A 19031-nucleotide genomic window follows, 5' to 3' on the forward strand; every position below is an offset into this window, starting at 1 on the left:
TCCCCAAAGGCAGACATTATTACTCTGAGGGTAAAATGTAGACCAAGGATGTGAGGCGGACCTTACTTCCATAGCAGATCTCTTATCTGATTGCACAAAAATGAAACTTAGCTTTATGCTACTTAACTTCAGCAAAATCATTTCATGATCTTTTGATTCACCAGCAAAAGAAACAAGAAATGACTCAACATAAAATACATTTTAAATATTATCAGATGGAGGATTATAATGCAAATTATAAAAAGAATTGGAAAAAAACCAGCAAATGACTAAAACCCATACTCAGCTTGTTAATGAGGATGCCATCTGTTCCCTCATAATCGCCCCCATTTACCTTTTATACTTATTCGTAAGATCTTAGCCTTCACTCATCACATTCTAACTCCCAAACTTCTAAGTACTTCTTACTTGTGGGGAGAAAAGTTTTCTTTTTGGGACAATCATGAAAAGGGACTCCTATACCATGACTCTAATATTTTAAAATAAATTAATTCATTCATACTTTTAAAAAAATCTACTTCTGAGGCAGCTAGGTGGCTCAGTGAGTAGAGCACCGGCCCTGGAGTCAGGTGGGCCTGAGTTCGAATCTAGCCTCAGACACTTGACACACTTACTAGCTGTGGGACCTTGGGCAAGTCACTTAACTCTAATTGTCCTGCCTTACCCCCTCCAAAAAAAAAACCCAACTACTTCAACTAACACTGAAACCCAATCTATACTTGGAAGAAATACAATCTTTTTGTTCCTCTCTCATTCTCACCATAGATATGAAATGTCATAGACTTCAAAAACATTAAAATAGAGGTGGGGGAAGAAGGGAGAGGTACTGTCTGGTTTTTGCACTCAAAGCTGCTTGGAGATGGGAAATTATTTAATAATCAGAAGAATCCCAAAGAGAATCTCAGAGATCTAATGAGACCTGGTATGACTTAAACACTTGAAAAAATGTTTTGAAGTCTTAAAAGAAAAACCATACCATTCAGAACGATACTGTAATGGGGAAATATGCTGGCTATAAAACTCAACCACTTTATTTACTGAGTGAGTGTAAGGCTGGACTTGAAGATGAGGGGAAAATGGGTAAATAAGACATATTCACTTCCCTGGGGGCTTTTATGTAGTCTAACAGGAGAGAGAAGATGCACCCACAGATACCTATAAAATAAGGCAAAGTACAGGAAGGGAGTACAGAATGCTATGACTGTTTAGAAGAGGGAAAGATCACACTAAAATGGGGAGGGGGGTGGCAGGGAGGAGGGGAAGGGGGAAAGAGGGTTCCTAAGTAATGTGTCAAGGCAGATTCAACAGGCAGTGGCACACAGGATCAACTAGAAGGTAGAGAGACTACTTAGGTACTGTTATAAACTGGGGAAAGGCTAACAACAGCAACAGCTGCCGTTTATATAGCACTTGATGTCACAAAGTGTTTTACATAATCTCACTTGACTGTCAACAATTCAGTGAAGAAGATAATGCAACTATTATCACCCCTATTTTAGAGATGAGGAAAACTGGTGAAGTGACTTAATGCAGCTCTGAAGCCAGAGCCGGGATGCAAAGCTGCATCTTCTGAGCCCAAACATGTTGCTGTTTCACACTGTATGATGACAACCCAAAGCACTTATGGTGAAAAATGATGTCTGTCTCCAGGGAAAGAAATGATGAAGTCTAGATGCAGGCTGAAACACACTTTGAAAGTTTTCTTTCTTATTCTTGTCTTTGGTCTGTGTTTTCTGTTGCAACATGGCTAATGCGGAAATGTTTTACATGACTGCACATGTGTAATCTATATCAAATTACTTGCCTTCTAAAGGGGAGGAAGGGAGAGCGAGAATTTGGAACTGAAAATCTTTAAAAACAAACGTTAAAAGTCTTTTGTTTACATGTAATTGAGAAAAAATAAAAATAACCAACATAAAAATGTATACGGCTGTTTCCACCATAGCATACTGCCTCTTAGGATGGTGGGCATGGTCGTAGGAATTGGTGAGATGGTAGGAATCATCTCAAGCAAGGAGGGATCATATCTCTCTGCAGAGACCAATGCCTTTTCACATGTCTATAATATAATACTTCCATAAATGCTTAAATGCATGTTAAAGTCAAGGCACTATGCCAGTACTATAAGTCTTCTTCCTTTTCCTATTTCCAGGCAAGCTATGCTTGTTTGAAACAAGGAGTCCAGTGATTATTCAGGCCATGATGGCTCCCTGAAAGCTTCATATATTTCATTAGCAATACAAAGAGGACTACAGCAAATAGTTAAATTTAACAGGCAGATGTGAAAAAAAAATGTGGAAAGAAATTTATTTCAATCAGTGAATTGGCCAGTCAACAGACATATATGAATTGCTTACTATATGCTGGGCACTATCCTAACTGCTGGGAATATAAACACAGATAAAAACAGTCCCTGTCCTCAAGAAGGTCATATTCTAATGGAAGAGGTATGCAAAAAGATATGTGTGGAGTAGATGGAAAGTAATCTAAAAGAAAAAGGCATTAGCAGATGTGGGGACAGGCCACCTAAAGAAGGCTGGATTTGAGCTAAGTCTTGATGGAAGTCAGGAAAACCAGGAGGTATAACCTCGGAGAGAAAGCATTCTAGATGGGAAAGCCAGCGAAAGGGAATGGAGAGAGATGGAGTGTCATCTCCAAGGAACTAGTAAGGAGGATGAGGTTAATGGATCATAGAGAACCTGCAAAGAGTAAGAATGGAAAGGTGGAAAGTGGCCAGGTTGTGAAGAGCTTTAAATATAAAAGACAGGAGTTTATATGTAATCCTTCAGGTAACAGGGGAGTGATGTGGTCAGACCAATGCTTTAGAAAATCACTTTCGCAGTTGAGTGGATGATAGACTAGAGAGGGGAGTCATTTGAAGCAGAGAAACCAGTCAGAAGGCTAACAGTCCAGTGTGAAGTGATGAAGGCCCACACCAGGGTGGCTGCATACAAGAGTGGCTGTAAGGATAGAAACAACAAGAGTTGAGAAAGGATTAGACATCTATGGGATGAATAAGAGTAAAGAGGTGAGGATGACACCAAGGTAACAAGCCTAAGTAGGGTGTCTGGGAGGATGGAGGGTATCCCTGAAACCTAACAGGAAAGTTGGGAAGAGAAAGAGTTTGGAGAGAAACATAATGTGTTCTGTTTTGGATAGGCTGACTTGAGATATCTGCAGGATATTCAGTTCAAAATGTCCAAAAGTCAGGTGGTGGTGAGTAACTGGAGCTCAGGAAGGAGACTAGAATTGGATATGTAAATCTAGGAAATCATCCATATACAGAGGATAATTGAATCCATGTGAGCTGATGAAATTACCAAGTGAGATAGCACAGAGAAAAAAAGAGAAGACAGCACGGGACAGAGCACTTGCGAACATTCACAATTAGCGGATATAACACAGATTAAAATTAGTAGAGGAGACAGAAGTGGCCAGACAGGTAGGAAGAGAAACAGGGGAGAGGTATTAGGAAAATCTAGAGAGGAGAGGGTACCCAAGATGAGAAAGTGATCCATAGTGTCAAATCCTGCGAAGAAGTCAACAAAGATCAAAACTGAGAAAAGGTTATTAAATTTGGTGATTAAGAAAGCACTGGTAACTTTAGAGAGAGCAGTTTCAGTTAATGATGTCTAGGGACGTCACTGACAAACATGTATGGAATACCTATCCTGTGCCAAGTACAGTGCTAGAGTCTGGGGAGATAACTTAGAAGTAAGAGGACAATATATAAACACAAAGGGCTGTGATAAACATTACATGATTGGTGCATTATAGAATGGCAAAATAAAGTGCTATGCAAGGTCCAATTGTGAAGATCATTAGCTTCACAAAGAGCTTTAGCTGTTACTTCAGAGTTCACTCTCAAAGGGTTGTTGCTTGTTCTGTATCTGGTATATGTAGGGTCCTTCCTATCTTGTAATACCAAAACTCATGAGGCAGGAGAGAAAATTTGCTCTTTGCTTAGTAATATACTCCAAGTTCAGGCTGAATACTAATTGATTCATTATAGACCCCAAAGGCGAGGGGGGAAATAGATACAATGCAATGGATTTTCCTTACGTACACATTTAGACTTAAGATTCTCTGACCACTGGAGATAGTCTCAGTGATTTTTCCGATGATTACTAATAACAGATACTAATCAGCTTTTCTTAAAAATGCAAAGCTAATTTCCTGCATCACCTTAAATAAATATACAAATGCAACGCTACACTGAATTCAAGTTTAACTCTACGAGGTAAAACAAGGTTAACTGGGGCCATGTTTTCTTGAAGACAGAAAAGCTTCATTCAGTGTTTTCAGGAAAACTTGTATAAAAAGGGTCTGCTAGGTTCCCTTTGTTCAGTCTAGTAATTACACTGGACAAGGCATGGCAAGGCTTATAAACATGAGTATGAATCTCTGTCATCAAATAAAACATAAATAAATAAAATGAAGGATAAAGATAAGTGTGCAAATAATTGTAATACAATGCAAAATATAGTCAAGAGGCACAAGAATGGTACAAGACAAGGTAATGGATTCAGAAGGAGTGGGATCACATCTAGATATGGTTGATGAAGCAAGCCTTCATGAAGGAAGTGGCCCTTGAAATAGACCTTGAAGAATGGGTAGGATTTCAACAGGAGAAGGTGAGGGGGCGGGGGAAGTAGAGGGGAAGGATGTAAGGGAATGGGCATTTTTGGAAAAGGAAACAGCACCGAGGAAGGGTGCAGAAGGCAAAGTAAGTGCAGCAAATGATGGTATTCTGATATGAGTGTAGGAGAGTAAGTGAAGACAGGTGGGGCTAAGTGTAGACAGACCCCTGAATGGCGGAATAAGCCAACTGAATTTTACCCTTTCATCAGCTGGGACTCACTGAAGTTTTCTGAGCAGAACACTGACCTTCACCCTTTTTCAAATGTTAAAAACCTTAGTATCATCTTTAATTCTTTCCTTGTCTCACTTCTTTTATCCAACCATTTGCCAGGCCCTATCACATCTATTCCTTCTTCTTTCTTCCCACTGCCATCACATTAAGGCCTCTCGCCTAGATCATCTGAGGAGCCTCCTAATAGTCTCACCACCTTCAATCTCTCTTTCCCTTTCCAATCCATCCAACAGATTCCTGTCACTCCTCATTCTCACTCATCGCACATCACAAATCAGTTGCCAAGTCTTGGCATTACTATCTCCACCACACATCATGAGTCCTTTCTCTGCACTCACATAAACTACACCCCTTCAGGTCAGACCTTATCACCACTCACCTGGACTGAAATAATGTCGTTATCCGTCCATCTCCTTACTTTGAGTCTTTTCCTCACACCAATCCATCTCCCATACACTTACCAAAGTGATTTTCCTAAATCACATGTCTGACCTGGGCCCTCCTTTGTGGCTCCCTATTACCTCTAGGAACAAATATAAATGCCTCTGTTTATTTTTTAAAGCCCTTCACAACCTAGCCCCAAACCCACCTTTTCAGCCTTTTTAGAAATTACTTCCCTTCACACTCTTTCTGATTCAATCAAACTGACTTTCTTACTGTTCCTCATACACAACACCCCATCTCCTGTCTCTTTGCCCAGTGAAAACAAGAATCCTGGTACAGATTGTGAAATATGAACTGACTTAAGTAACTGGAACTGTAAAACAGGACTAGCCTCTGTGAGCAAGAGGCTACTCAGAAAGCTTTGCAGCACCGAGACTCATTCTCTTTCTTCTTTCAAACCATAAGTTTTCATCTCTACTAGGCATCAATGAACAGCATATTTTTTTTAAGAGTTCCTCCTTCACTGATGAACCTAACATCTCTCTAGTATTTTTCTCTTGCTCTTCCAACATTGTCTTGGGGATACTCTAACATTTGGAGGCTCAAAAACTCATGTCAACATAGTGCAGGTAACAGGATTACAGAACTAGATCCAGAAGGGTCCTTAGTGGCTACTCAATCCAATAAATTTTAGAGGTAAAGAAGTTGAGTCCCAGAGAAGTTTTTGTAAGATCATCAAGGTAATTCATGTCAGAGGTAAGCTGTGAAGCCAGGTCATCTGGCTCCAAATTGCTGTTCTTTCTACCATAATGTACTGCCTCTCCAACACGTTTTGAACTAAATAGTTGTATATCTTAAAATGTTGATCAATCAACTTTTAAAAGGTTATTTTAGAAGTCAGGTCCAATTACAACAAAAACTCTTATGCCAAGAGCCCTTTTATTTCAAACCACAGTCGAGACAACAAACTATTAAAATAAAACATCTGGTCAGTTCTTTTGAAGTTTTTAAGACTGGATATGACCCATATGAAGTATCTGGGCACTTATCCTCAACCTTTCTATGATGTAGACAGTGGTTCTGTAACTCTGAAGGCACATCCATGTGCAATCATCTCATGACTTCCAGGTGCCTTGTAGAGTCTGAGCAACACTACTTTGTGGTTTTTCTCCCTCTACTCCTCTTTTGTGTATTTGAGATCCTAAAGTACAGAAAACCTACTAGTATAATTTTTTTGAGCTGAGACCCTACTAATATAGTTCTCTCTTTATGTATATTTGCATTATGCAAATCCAACTTTATATACAGAATCCTAAAAGAAATACACATTCCAAAAAAAACACCTATATTAACTTTACTGAACAATACTGTGTTCATTTTCTCCACTCCTGCCCCTCAGCTAGGCACTCCAAAGCCTTCTCCCTACCCCCTGACCAAAACCCTCCAATTGAAAGCAGAACAACAGATGTCAGGAATGGCTGCTGACAGATCAGGCGCTTGGCCTCAGATGTCCAGTGCCAAGAGAAGAGACCTTGACCCTGGCTCCACCCACGTCCCACTGTTTGTCCCCAGCCTCCTATCTGTGTCCATGTCCAAACCCTTCTTCTTGGTTCCCAGTCAACCTCCCACATGGCTGGCCCTGGACCTGTGTGTTCCTCTGGCTCTAGCTTCTGTGTCCCTTGCCCTGTGTGTCCTTGCACTATGCCCCTCCCACTCCCTCCACAGGTATTTGGGACCCTGCTTACATCCTTTCCTCCCTCCCTCCCCCGCATCTGCAGGCAAATTTGTATTAAAGTAAATGTCTCTTTATTTGAATAATCCATTTATGTAAAGCAAGAACTGCCTGTAGTTCATGCACAGGTGAAGATGTAAATCTCTAGAGAATTAACAAAAAGAACAGAAAAATTGGAGAACTGTGTATTCTCTGAAGGAAATGAGAATGAGGTGTATAAGATGACACTTACTGGTCCAAAGCCTTGTAATAAATGTCGAGGTCCTTGTTCACAAGTTCTGTTGTTCTCATCACAATCATCATTTCTCGGTACTTTTCCTCAGCATCAGAAAACTGAGGTTCCCGCAGTTCTCTCTTGAAATGAAGAATTTCTTCCTCATAGCCTTTTTGTCGTCCTAATGCTAAACTGTGATTTCTTTTCAGTGTTTCTATTTTTTCTTCTAATGTCTGATATTCACTGTAAAGGAAGAAAAAATCAAAACTGCACTAGGACCACTATGATTCACAACAGCCCCAAGTGAAAAACCTGCTAACAGTTCAATTTGCTAAGTATTTACTGAGCATCTCCTCTGTAAAAAGCACTATGCTGGGGCAAGGCATGCATAACAAGAACGAAAGTCTCTGATCTAGAGGAATACACCGTTCACTGAGAATACCTGATATGCACACACATAACTAGGAAACAAAGAAAGCTGAAGAGGAAGAAAGCCTTAATACAGGAGATGGGGGAAGGCTTCGTGAAGAAGGGGGCACCTGTGCTAAGTTTTAAAGGAAGTCAAGGATTCTGATGGGTGAACATGAGGAAAGACTATATCTTAGACATGAGGAGGGCTCTGTGGGACTGTTTGGAAACAGGAGGTGGAGTGTCAATTTTGGTGAACAGCTACTAGTTCAGTTTCACAGAGTCACAGAATGCCAAAAGTATCTGATCAAGCCCATACTCTCTGTGGTACAACATGACTGACACACTGGGGTGTCCTTTCTATCTGTTGCAGCTGTTATATATATACCTTGAGGGAAGGGGCCTTACCATATCCTCAGGAAATCCATGTTATTTTTGGATAGCATCAGTTGATAGGAATTTTTCCCTTACCTCAAGCCTAAATTTGCCTCTTTACAATGTCTAGCCACTGCCTGTTTCTGCCCCGTAGGGCGATGAAGAACAAGTTTCTTCCCTCTTCCATGTGGTAGCCTTTCAAATACTTAAAGCTCTTACACAACACCCCTTCCCACGCGCCTCCCCCCCCAGTCTTCTCCAAGATAAACATCCCCGGTTCCTTCAAATGATCTTTGCACAGCCTGAATTCAAGGTCCTTGACCATACTGATTGCTTCCTCTGGACACATTTCAGCTTACCAAAACCTTTCCTAAAATGTGGCCCCTGGAATGGAACACAATGCAGACAGGATCTTACCAAGGGTGCAGATCCACCAAAGGAGAATCAAAGGGTTAAAAAGGTAGAGATGAAAGAACAGGAGGCAATGATCAGAGAAGGAATATCAAAGATCAGGGCCAGGAAGGCAGCATTCATGGGCAATGGAGATCTAAGGTATAACTACCCCTACTGATGGCTGGGGTGGAATGAAGCAATTGAAGAGAATGATGAATTGGGTGACCAGACTAGGATTTAGAGCTGGAAGGGACTTTAGAGGTCATTTAGTCCAATGCTCTCATTTTACAGGGAGGGAAACTGAGGCCCACTGAGGTTAAATGACTTGCCCAATATCACAGAGCAGAATCAGAATGTGAACCAAGGTTCCCTGACCCCAAAATCAGCTATACCAACCTGTCGCCCTCCCTTTGGGAAAAGGTAACTCACTTTTAATCACTCCAAGGTGCCCCTTGAAGCAAAAATTTATGCTTTTAAAAACATCAATTTTTTTTACAGTGATAACTATGAATCATGGAATAAATACCACAATCTTCAAAAAATCAAAATTTCGAGTAAGCCAAAGGTCAATAGAAATATGTAGAGTAGTCATTCCTCAACTGATAAACGGTCAAAGGATATGAGCAGGCAGCTCTTCAATGAAGAAATCAAAACTATATATAGTCATATGAAAAAATGCCCTAAACCATTATTAATAAGAGAAATGAAAATTAAGACAACTTTGAGATATCATCTTACGCCTATGAGACTGGCTAAAATAGGAGATAGAGGGGACTACAGAGGGGATTTTGGAGGGCACACACAAAAACTGGGACACTAATTCACAGTTGGTGGAACTGTGAACTGATCTAGCCATTGTGGAGAGCAATCTGGAATCATACCCAAGGAGTCATAAACTGTGCACACCCTTCAACCCTGCAATGCCACTGTTAGATCTGCTTCCCAAGGGGATTAGGGAAAAAAGGAAAAGAACTCGTATGTTCTAAAATATTTATAGCAGCTCTTTTTCATGGTGGCGAAGAACTGGGAATTGAGTGGATGCCCATTATTTGGGGAATGGCTAAACAAGTTGTGGTATACGATTGTGATGGAATACTACCATGCTATAAGAAATGATGAACTGGTTGATTTTAGAAAAACACAGAAAGACTTGCATGAAATAATGAAGAGTGACATGAGCAGAACCAAGAGAACATCGTACAGAGCAAAAGCAATATCGTTCTAAGAAGAATTTGAATGACTAACTCATTTTGAGTATCATAAATACTCAAATCAACTATGAAGGTCCTATGAAGGACAACATTATCCACCACTAGAGAAAGAACTGGCAAACAGAAGTATGTACAGTATGGTACCTGTGTCTAATGGTGGCCTTCTCTAGTGTGGGGTGGGGAGTGAGAGAGGAAGAAAAAAGTGCACAGCACACAACAAAAGAAAACTCAGAAGGAAGCAAAGAAAAGTGGGGTAGCTTTGAAAACAATGCGTAGTGTTTATTACATAGCTTTCAAAAAAAGTAAACAGTGTGAAATGGAGATTTATGGTTTCACATTGAATCCTCTTTTTGTACTATGCTATATATGTGGATTTTTTTTGTCTTTTGTATTTAAGTTCAAGATGAATAAAATTTTTTAAAAAGATGTAGAATGAATATAAGTAAGTTATAGCATTACTATCAACAACTTAGCAGGAAAAGGCATAAAATATATCATTCAAAATGTGCATGACAGGAAAAGAGAGGGGTTAGTTACATAAAAAAGGTAAAGAATAAGGATACATATATATAACCTTATATAATCCTCACAACAACTCATTTTATAGATGGGGGAACTGAGGCTGAGAATCACTTACCAAAAGCTAATAAATGACAATCTCTCTCTTAGTTTCCTCTCTCTCTAAAATGTGGATAACAGCACTTACCCCACAAGGTCACCTGTAAAGTATTATGTATTTTACTTACACACATATACACCCATGTGTGCATGTAACACTTTGCAAAACATTAAGTGATATATCATGTTAACTATTAAGTGACTAAGGCAAGTCTTGAATTCAGGTACTCCTAACTTTATATACTAAGCCATGGAAATCAAGGAAATAAAAAATCCATTTGAATATTTTGCTCTTAACGTTACACAGAGAGAATAAATCTATAAATCATTCTACTTAAATGGATCTGAGAACTTGTCAATGTGGGTACTCCCTCCACTGTTAAAGTCTACCCAGGCTTTCCATCCTGGGTTATTTATGTCAATATCTTTCCATAACTTCTCTTGGCACCTATATTCCTCTAGTTCTTTTAATATTTTGTGGCTACTAACGTAGCACATAGGCTGTTTATCACTTGTTCCTGCTACCTGAATGGTCCATCTTCTTTTCCGCAATATTCTGTGGCTCACTTATGACCACCACATGTCTTTCATAGTCCCCTCTGTGCCACGTGGAAATGATTCTTCGGCTATCATAGTGTTCGATATTCACAAGATTACAGCATCACCATGATGTGCTTTTGTGGCAGAAAGAAGACTAAGATCGCTGCAAGATTTCCCAAAGGCAATGTAGTAGGACCTTTTAAAAAAAACTCCAGACCTGGCACTACATTTATCTTTGGCACCCACTTCAGTGAGAGATCTGTCCAACTGCAGAGCATAACCTGGGTAATGTGCACTCATCACTTTTTTTAGTGTGAATGTTCAGGCTGACCTCTTTCAAGTAACCATGGATCTCAGTGAAGAGGTCCAGTAATGTTCCCAGGCACAATGCTATTCGTGAACAGAAGTATATAGAAAACCTTGCTATGAGAAAGAATCCTTTGTCAGGTACCTTCCCTGACACTGGTGAGCATGTTTCCTTGTTCTATGACTTGTTGACACCCAACAGATTAATGAACAGTTATTCCATGGTTGAATTCAGTCATGAAATCTTGTATGATTTAAATGTATAGCTGGGAGACACAATGTGTTGGAGGAGAACCTTTATAGCTATACTCAAATAAGCTGAATACCTTTTTTTTTGAGTAATCAATAACAAATACAGCATAACTTTATATTCTCTACATCTCTCAGTCAGGTACACGGCTGTGAAGATGCTATCTGCCATAAAAACACTATCTACAAAAGCCCGTTTCCTTCTTACTTTTTTACTGAGGTTACCTTCAATCCATGCATCTAACCATTTTCATGAAATTTTAAAGAGATGAGCATAGGAGCTGGTAGCTGCTGCTGTCTTCTCTCAGACATTTTTTTCCATTCAAGAGTACTGTCCACATTTTTTTTCCATTCTTTTGGAATCTTTTCTCCTTTAAAATATCTTGAAAATCAAGGAGCACTTTAACAACTATGTCACTTTCAGTATCTTCAGAATGCCTTTGTTCAGGTCCAGTCACCTCTGACTTGATCTCCTGAAGTGTCACTGCCCTGTTTCCTTACAGAGGAGCTGGGTCCAGAAATGATGAGAGAGACTACAGTGGAAATGCCAAAACTCGTCCTCTTTATTGTTCTCTTTCTAGTTTCATCTACAAATGTTATTGCGATGATCTGACCTGACTTAGAAAAGCCTTGTGATAGAGTGGAGAGGGTCCTGGACCCGGAGTCAGGAGTCTTGAGTAGAAATCTTGTTTTCAGACCTTTAGTAACTATGTGATAACAGGCAAGTCTCATCGAAGCTGACAGTCCCTGTTCCACTTCACACATGCACTAAGACCTCCCGATCACATGCTCCTCCTGATCTCTGCTTTTCAATCCTTAGCTTTCTTCCAGGCTCAACTCAAACACCACCTCTTACTCTAAGCCTTTTCTGATGCCCCAGATATTACGGCTCTCTTCCTTGTCAGCTTAGCTCCTATTTACTTCTCTGTGTACAGGTTCCATCTTGGAAAAATATAACTTCCTTGAGGGCAAGAACAGTTTCATTTTTCTCTCTAGTGACTAGTACCTATCTATGCAGATTTGCACCTCATCTGTAATGCTTCATCTTAGAGATCTGCCTGGGATGGGGGCACTATGCAACACTGAGAGTTAGTAATTTGCCTATGCTCATACGGCCAAGGTCAGAGCCTGGACTTGAATTTAGGCCGCCTTGACTCAAGGTTGACTCTCTAAGCACTGTAATACACTGCCTTCCTCTTGTACCTAACTGTGTGATCCTTAATAAATGTCTGTTTAATTGAATGAATATTTTAGCTTTCAAAATTAATATGCTTTCTAAAATCCTAATTTATTTAGATTTTTCTTTAAAATATGCTTTAAACCTAGCTTGCTATTTTTGTTGAGAATTTACTACTCAACCCATCTGAAGTTCCTCTTTGTTTGCATGGATCTTTCCAATTTGAGGCTCTCACCAATAAACTTTGTTCCTTCATGGTTTTTTGCTCCTACTCCTTGGTAAGAGGCTGGGTGCCAATTCTTTGATCTTCCTAGAAATTTCTCCCATAGTTTTTTTTTTTTAAACAATGCATACTTTTCTATCAACTCAAGAATTCTTTACAGTTATGTCTATTTAAAATGCATCAAGAGTTCAGTCGAAGTGCTTTGAATTCTTTTTCACTAATAATTTTTAAACAAATTAAAGAATAAACTTTTAAAAGTTCCTACTTTTTCAGCTGTAAAACCTGCATCTGTCCCATCTCCTTTAAGTGCTGCTTTCTTTCTTCTTCAACCTCTTTCAGTTCCTCATTTCTCTTCCTCAGAGTAAGGTTATCTTGTAGCCACCTTTCCTGCACCTAAAGAGATAGACAGTAAGTCAGAGTCTGTACATGGCCCACTGACACAGGGTATTTCTAAGGGGGATATACTATTTTTTTCCCTTGACTTAAAACCATACTACACATGATAACAGACTGGCAAATGGAACACAGATGACAGAGGGTGGGATTTGGAGTCAAAGGACCTTGGTTCAAATGCTATCCCTGTAACCTAATGTGACCCCAGACAAGTCTCTGGGCCTCAGTTTCTTCATTTATAAAAGGAGAGGGCTACATTCAGTGGCTTCTAATGTTCTTTCCAGCTCTAAATCTGTGATCCTATGAAACTAGAGTTGACAATATCTCAATGATAGGGAACCTTTGGTTTTTGACAAATAAGCATTAGAAGAATACACGGCAGTGAAAACAAAACAGGTTTTTACAATTCCTTAGTGGCAATACTCTAAAGAGCCACAAGATGGCAACACCATGCTATAGGAACAAAGGCTCTCCAAACATCTAACAATGCTGTATTGGAGCGATCACCAACCTCTCCTGGATTCTTTCTCTTCTTTGGGTTATCATGAAATGGCTCTCTCCTGGGTCTCTTTCTACCTGTCTCACCACTCTTTTTAGTCTCTTTTGCTAGACCTTCACCAAAGTCATGACCACGAATTATGGGTGTCTGTCAAGGGTCTGTTCCGAGCCCTATTCTCCTCCATCACTTGGTGATCTCATCAGCTCCCATGGATTCAGTTTTTATTTCTATGCAGATGAATCCCAGATCTACACACCCAGACTCGGTCTTTCTCCTGAGCTTCAGTCTCACATTATCAATTGTTTTGTGGACATTTCAAAAAAAGGTACTGTTTACACAGATCTCTAAAACTCAAAACATCCAAAACAGAATTCGATGTTTTCCCACAAAACTAGCCTCTTCCAAGCTTCCCTGTTTCTGCTGCAGACACCACCGGGTTCAGTTTCCCAGGGTTGTACTTGACTCCTCATCCTCCCTCACTCCACACATCCTATCAATCACTAAATGTACTGCTCCTCCTATTGCAACCTCCTGTTTCTCTATGAAAATGTTTTTTGTCTCTGGGTGCTGGGAGATCAGAAGGGGGGAGCAGGAAGAGAGAGAGATGAATAAAAAAAATCCGTTCCTATGAGAAAATGTACCCAAATATAATTGCTGCCTTGTCTTCTAGTTAAAGGCCATGTAAATGATGTTTCCTCATTGTTACATTGTTGCTGGAGTTGTGAACTGATCCAGCCATTCTGAAGAGCAATTTGGAACTATGCCCAAAGGGCTATAAAAATGTGCGTCCCTTTGACCCAGCAATATCACTTCTAGGGCTGTATCCCAAAGAGATCACACAAGTGGGAAATGGATCGGTATATTTATAGCAGCTCTTTTTGTGGTGGCAAAGAATTGGAAATCAAGGGGATACCCATGAACTGGGGAATGGCTAAACAAATTGTGGTATATGAATGCAATGGAATACTATTGTGCTATAAGAAATGGGGAGCAGATGGACTTCATTACAATCTGGAAAGATTTATTTGAACTGATGCTGAGTGAGGGGAACAGAACCAGGAGAACATTATACACAATTACAGATAGATGGTATCTGTAAGGACTAACTTTGACAGTCTTGGCTCTTCTAAGCAATGCAAGGTTCAAAGACAGCTCCAAAAGACTCATGATGGAAAAAGCTATGCACATCCAGAGACAGAATTATGGAGTCTGAATGCAGATTGAGGAAAGCTTTTTGCTCTTTTTTTCCTTCTTTTTCGGTTTCATTTCTCCTTTCTCATGATTCATTCCATTGGTTATAATTCTTCTTTACAACTGGACTATTATGTAAGTAAGTTCAATGTGAAGGTATATGTAGAACCTACACTGGATTACATGCTGTCTTGGGGGGGAGATAGGAGGAGGGGGAGGGAGAAAAAATTTGGAACCCAAAAACTTGTGGAACTGAGTGCTGGAAATTAAAAATAAAAAATAAATTTATTTAAAAAAAAAAAGAAAATAATGATGTTTCCTGTTTCTGTGTGCTGAATGAATGTAAGCATTTTCCATTTCTTTTCCTATATGTTTTATATATTTATCAAACAGATTTTCTGTTTCTTATTCTTAGTTTTTAAAAAGTCAATGAGTAAAGTATTTTATATTTCCCCTAAAATAAAGATTTCACCCACGTAAAAATTGTTAGAAAACAAAGGGACCAATCATTAGCTCAAATTCTAAGTCTTTCTTGGAGTAACAATGATCAAATTGAATGTGCTTCTCTAACTTTATTAGAAATTTTCCTATGTTTCCATGCTATCATGAAGCAAACATTTTTATCTGAATGTAATGTTAATATTCAGTCTGACACGGATAGAGTTGGCCATTCTCCCTGCCAAGGCCAATTCCTCCACTTGTGTCCCTGAACTCATCGTCCTTCGTCTCCTCTAGGACCTTGTCTCAGTCATTTCCTTTCTCATCTCTAATCTCTCCTTACTCTACCCCGCCGTCGACAAAAATGCCCAAGTTGTCACCTTAAGCTATTGTCCTGTATAACTTTTCCCTTTCCTAGCCAAACTTCTAAAGGGTTGTCTACACTTTCTGTTTCCACATCTTCATGTCAGCCTCTTATAATCTGGTTCCTATACCACCATGCTATTGAAATTGCTCTCTCCCAAGTTATTATGACATTTTAACTGCTAACACAATGGTTCTTCTCAGTCCTCATTCTACTTGATCTCCTTGCAGCTTCCATAGGCAAGACTCCTTTCCTTGTGGTCCCTTCTTTGGTTTCTGTGATACTGCTTCCTCTTGGCTCTCTCCCTGTGCTAGATCATCTACTATCTTCAACCCACTTAGGAGGTTGAGCAACAAGGTTATGTTTGGGGACTGTTCTCCCTTTACACTTACTTCCTTGGTGATCTCATCGGTTCTCAAGTTAGCATCTCAACACAGATGGCTCCCTAAAGAGCTCAACCTAATCTCTATCCTAAACTTCATCTTGTCTTCACCAACTGGGCATCTCCATTTGGATGTCCCCTCAGCTAGGTGGTACAGTAGACCTCGCTTAACTATTTGCCTGCTTCCTCAACTGTGAAATGGGATAATAACAGCACCTACCTCACAGGCTGGCGTAACATTTGTAAACTGCTTAGCTTTATTATTATTATGATAGCTATCATCATCATCATCATCACCATCATCATTAAACTTAATATAACCAGAATGCAATTCCCTTAACCCTATCACCATTCCAAACACACCTGCTTCTGCTGAGCTTGTAGAAGGTAGCACTATCTTTCCAGTGACCTAACCAGTTACCAGTTAACTATGCAACCTCGGAGTCATTTCTGATTCTTCCCTCTCTTTGGCTTCCCATATCCAATCAGCTGCTAGATTTTATCTACTCTACCTGTAGAACTTCTCTCACATTTATTTTCTCTCCGTGCACATGACCACTCCTCTAGTTCCGACTCCCATCATCTTTCACTTGGACTTTTATAACAGCCTCTTAATAGATCTCCCTCAAATCTTCCCTTTCTCTACATCAACCAACTACATGTCAAAACTGTGCTCAAAAACCTTAAGTGGCTCCCTGCTCCCTTTAAATACACCCACACACGTGAGTGTATATATACACATATAAATACATACAGAAAGAGAGAACTGAGCAGCTTGGCATTTAAGGCCCTCCACAATCTGGCTTCTTTGTCCATTCTCAGACTTAGTTTATGTTATTCCCCTTGGTGCACTACATGTTCTAGACAAACTGACCTACTAGCTTTTCCCCCTAGGCTGACATTCTACCTTTTATTTCTGTACCTTTGCAAGACTGTCCTCCACACTAGAAATGCCCTCTTCATCTCTGACTCTTAAAATGATTAGCTTCCTTCAAGGTTTTTAGTTCAGGTGTCTCTTTTTGGATCAATCCGTCAATCCTTTATTAGACATCTTTTTGCCAGGCACTGTTTTTCACAAAACCTGAAATGAACCCTACACTTATGAAGACAGAAGTTTAGTGACTCAACCATAGTCACCCAGCCACTGCTTGAAACCAGATTTAAACTCAGATCTTCCTGCCTCCAGATGTTTTCTAAGGTCTCTTCCAGTTCCAGGATTTGATGGTTCTTACTACTGTCCAACTATACCAATATTTCACCCAATTTTATCTGATTTAGCGACCAACTTATAAAAGGGCAATGATTTGTAAATCTCATTGAGTTTCCTATTAGATAAGCAATTTCTTCAAAAGCTGCAAATATTTTTATACCTTTCACTGAAACCTATGACAATTAAGCATTCTGTTATGCAGTAGACCTGATTCTCACAAATTCATATAAGATACTTTTTTGAGCATTTAAAAATTACAGCAAGGAGCCTCTGTAAATCTGACATTTCATTCATATTCACAAAAATTCCTGGGCCTACAGCCAAGGGAGATGTAGACAAGCTTACTGGGACAGCTTTCACAGATATACTTACTTGTAGAAGCATTTCCAAAAGAAAGGATGATTTTATCAACTAATTAACCTCATCAAGCATTAAAACATGATAAAACAACAAATTCAGGGTAGAAACAGCAGGAGCAAGAGACTAATGGGTGTGCACAGAAACTAGGCCGTTTTATTTAAAGAGCACTAGCTCCAGAAACACTGGAGTCAGGCTCAAGTCCTGACTCTGACACTACGGGTGTGGTCTTAGGACATCACTAATTTCCCTTGGTCTTAGTTTTCTCATCTGTAAAATGAGGGAATTGGACTAGATAGCTTCCCTTCCCTTCCATTTCTAGATCTATGATCCTGTATCTCAGAGGTCAACCTTTTGTTCCTGTGGAAAATATTAACTGTAATGAATATCAACAGAAAAATGATTTGACATAAAGTAGTATTAACAGTAACTTTTAAGAACATATTTAATGTAGAGAGCTAGTTCAAACCTTCCCATCATTTAAATCACATAGCATATGCCTTCCCATTAAGTCACAGGCAACAAAGAACACCCACCTTCTGCATATTAATGTCTTGTCTCATAGTCTCCATGTCCTTACTTATCTTGTCTTTTTGTTTTTCACATTCATTGAACTGACTTATTACTTTATTGAGTTCTGCTTCTTTTTGCTACAAAAAAAAGAGAAATTTGGAAGTATATGGAAAATTTCATAAGCTTACTCAAATGGATTATTTTTAGGCTTTAAATTACCACTTTGTAGCTGTCTTTTCCATCTTGAATATAGTTCTCAATGTCTTTCATGTAACTAGAGATGTTTTTAACCTTCTCTTTGATATCATTTAACTGTGGAAAGACATAAATTCATGAGTTTAAACCATTTCCCAGCATTACATACAGACATGTACAAAGTATTAAAAAAAGATTTTTTCTCATGAAATGATTAATAGCATGTCTGGGTATACACAGTACCAAACTACAGCCAAGCTAGAACTAGAAGCTAGGTTTCAATTTGCTGCGTTGCTTTGCGTTGGTTATGCCCCCACTCCCCAATTCCTCATAAAATGGAGAAATTCAACAAGTGATTAGAAGCCCTGTCAACTCTAGCATCTCATACTTCCATAAACTGCAAAATCTAATACGATGAGACTATAAGATAATGATTAAAACTGCCATTATAACTTTGTTCAACTTACGTGAAAATATTTTTACAATGTAAACATCAATTTTTCTCTCCTTTTGTGGACAATGCAACTCAAAATCATACATCATCTTTTTAAAATAAGATTTTATGAACAAGTTCACATCCTAACTTGATGTTGTCTTTGTCAAACCCTCTCTCTCCATTTCTAATTAAGTCAGATATTTGCTCACTAGAATCTTTATAGGTTCTTTTGAATATAAGTCCTTTAGGCCAGGTGGATCCTCTGTGACAAACTTGAGAGAAAACACAGATGAATCATATAGAATAGGCAGGCAAGATGAGCTGCCATCTGCATCAATGGAGGGAACTGA

At 39.3% G+C, this 19031-nt stretch overlaps 1 protein-coding gene across 3 annotated transcripts in view; it reads right to left on the bottom strand.

Moving 5' to 3' along the window:
* LOC118843270 (DNA repair protein RAD50) overlaps positions 1-19031 on the bottom strand; it is an 80902-nt gene that overhangs the window by 12486 nt on the left and 49385 nt on the right. For all 3 annotated transcript variants that reach the window (XM_036750822.1, XM_036750820.1, XM_036750821.1), the window contains exons 19-22: positions 18270-18362; positions 18074-18187; positions 12969-13096; positions 7222-7446 (exon numbers count right to left, since the gene is read on the bottom strand). In XM_036750822.1, the coding sequence (XP_036606717.1) occupies positions 7222-7446; positions 12969-13096; positions 18074-18187; positions 18270-18362 (560 nt within the window). The remainder of the gene's footprint in view (positions 1-7221; positions 7447-12968; positions 13097-18073; positions 18188-18269; positions 18363-19031) is intronic.

Source organism: Trichosurus vulpecula, chromosome 3 (assembly GCF_011100635.1).
Source record: "Trichosurus vulpecula isolate mTriVul1 chromosome 3, mTriVul1.pri, whole genome shotgun sequence".
NCBI classification, from domain to species: Eukaryota; Metazoa; Chordata; class Mammalia; order Diprotodontia; family Phalangeridae; genus Trichosurus; species Trichosurus vulpecula.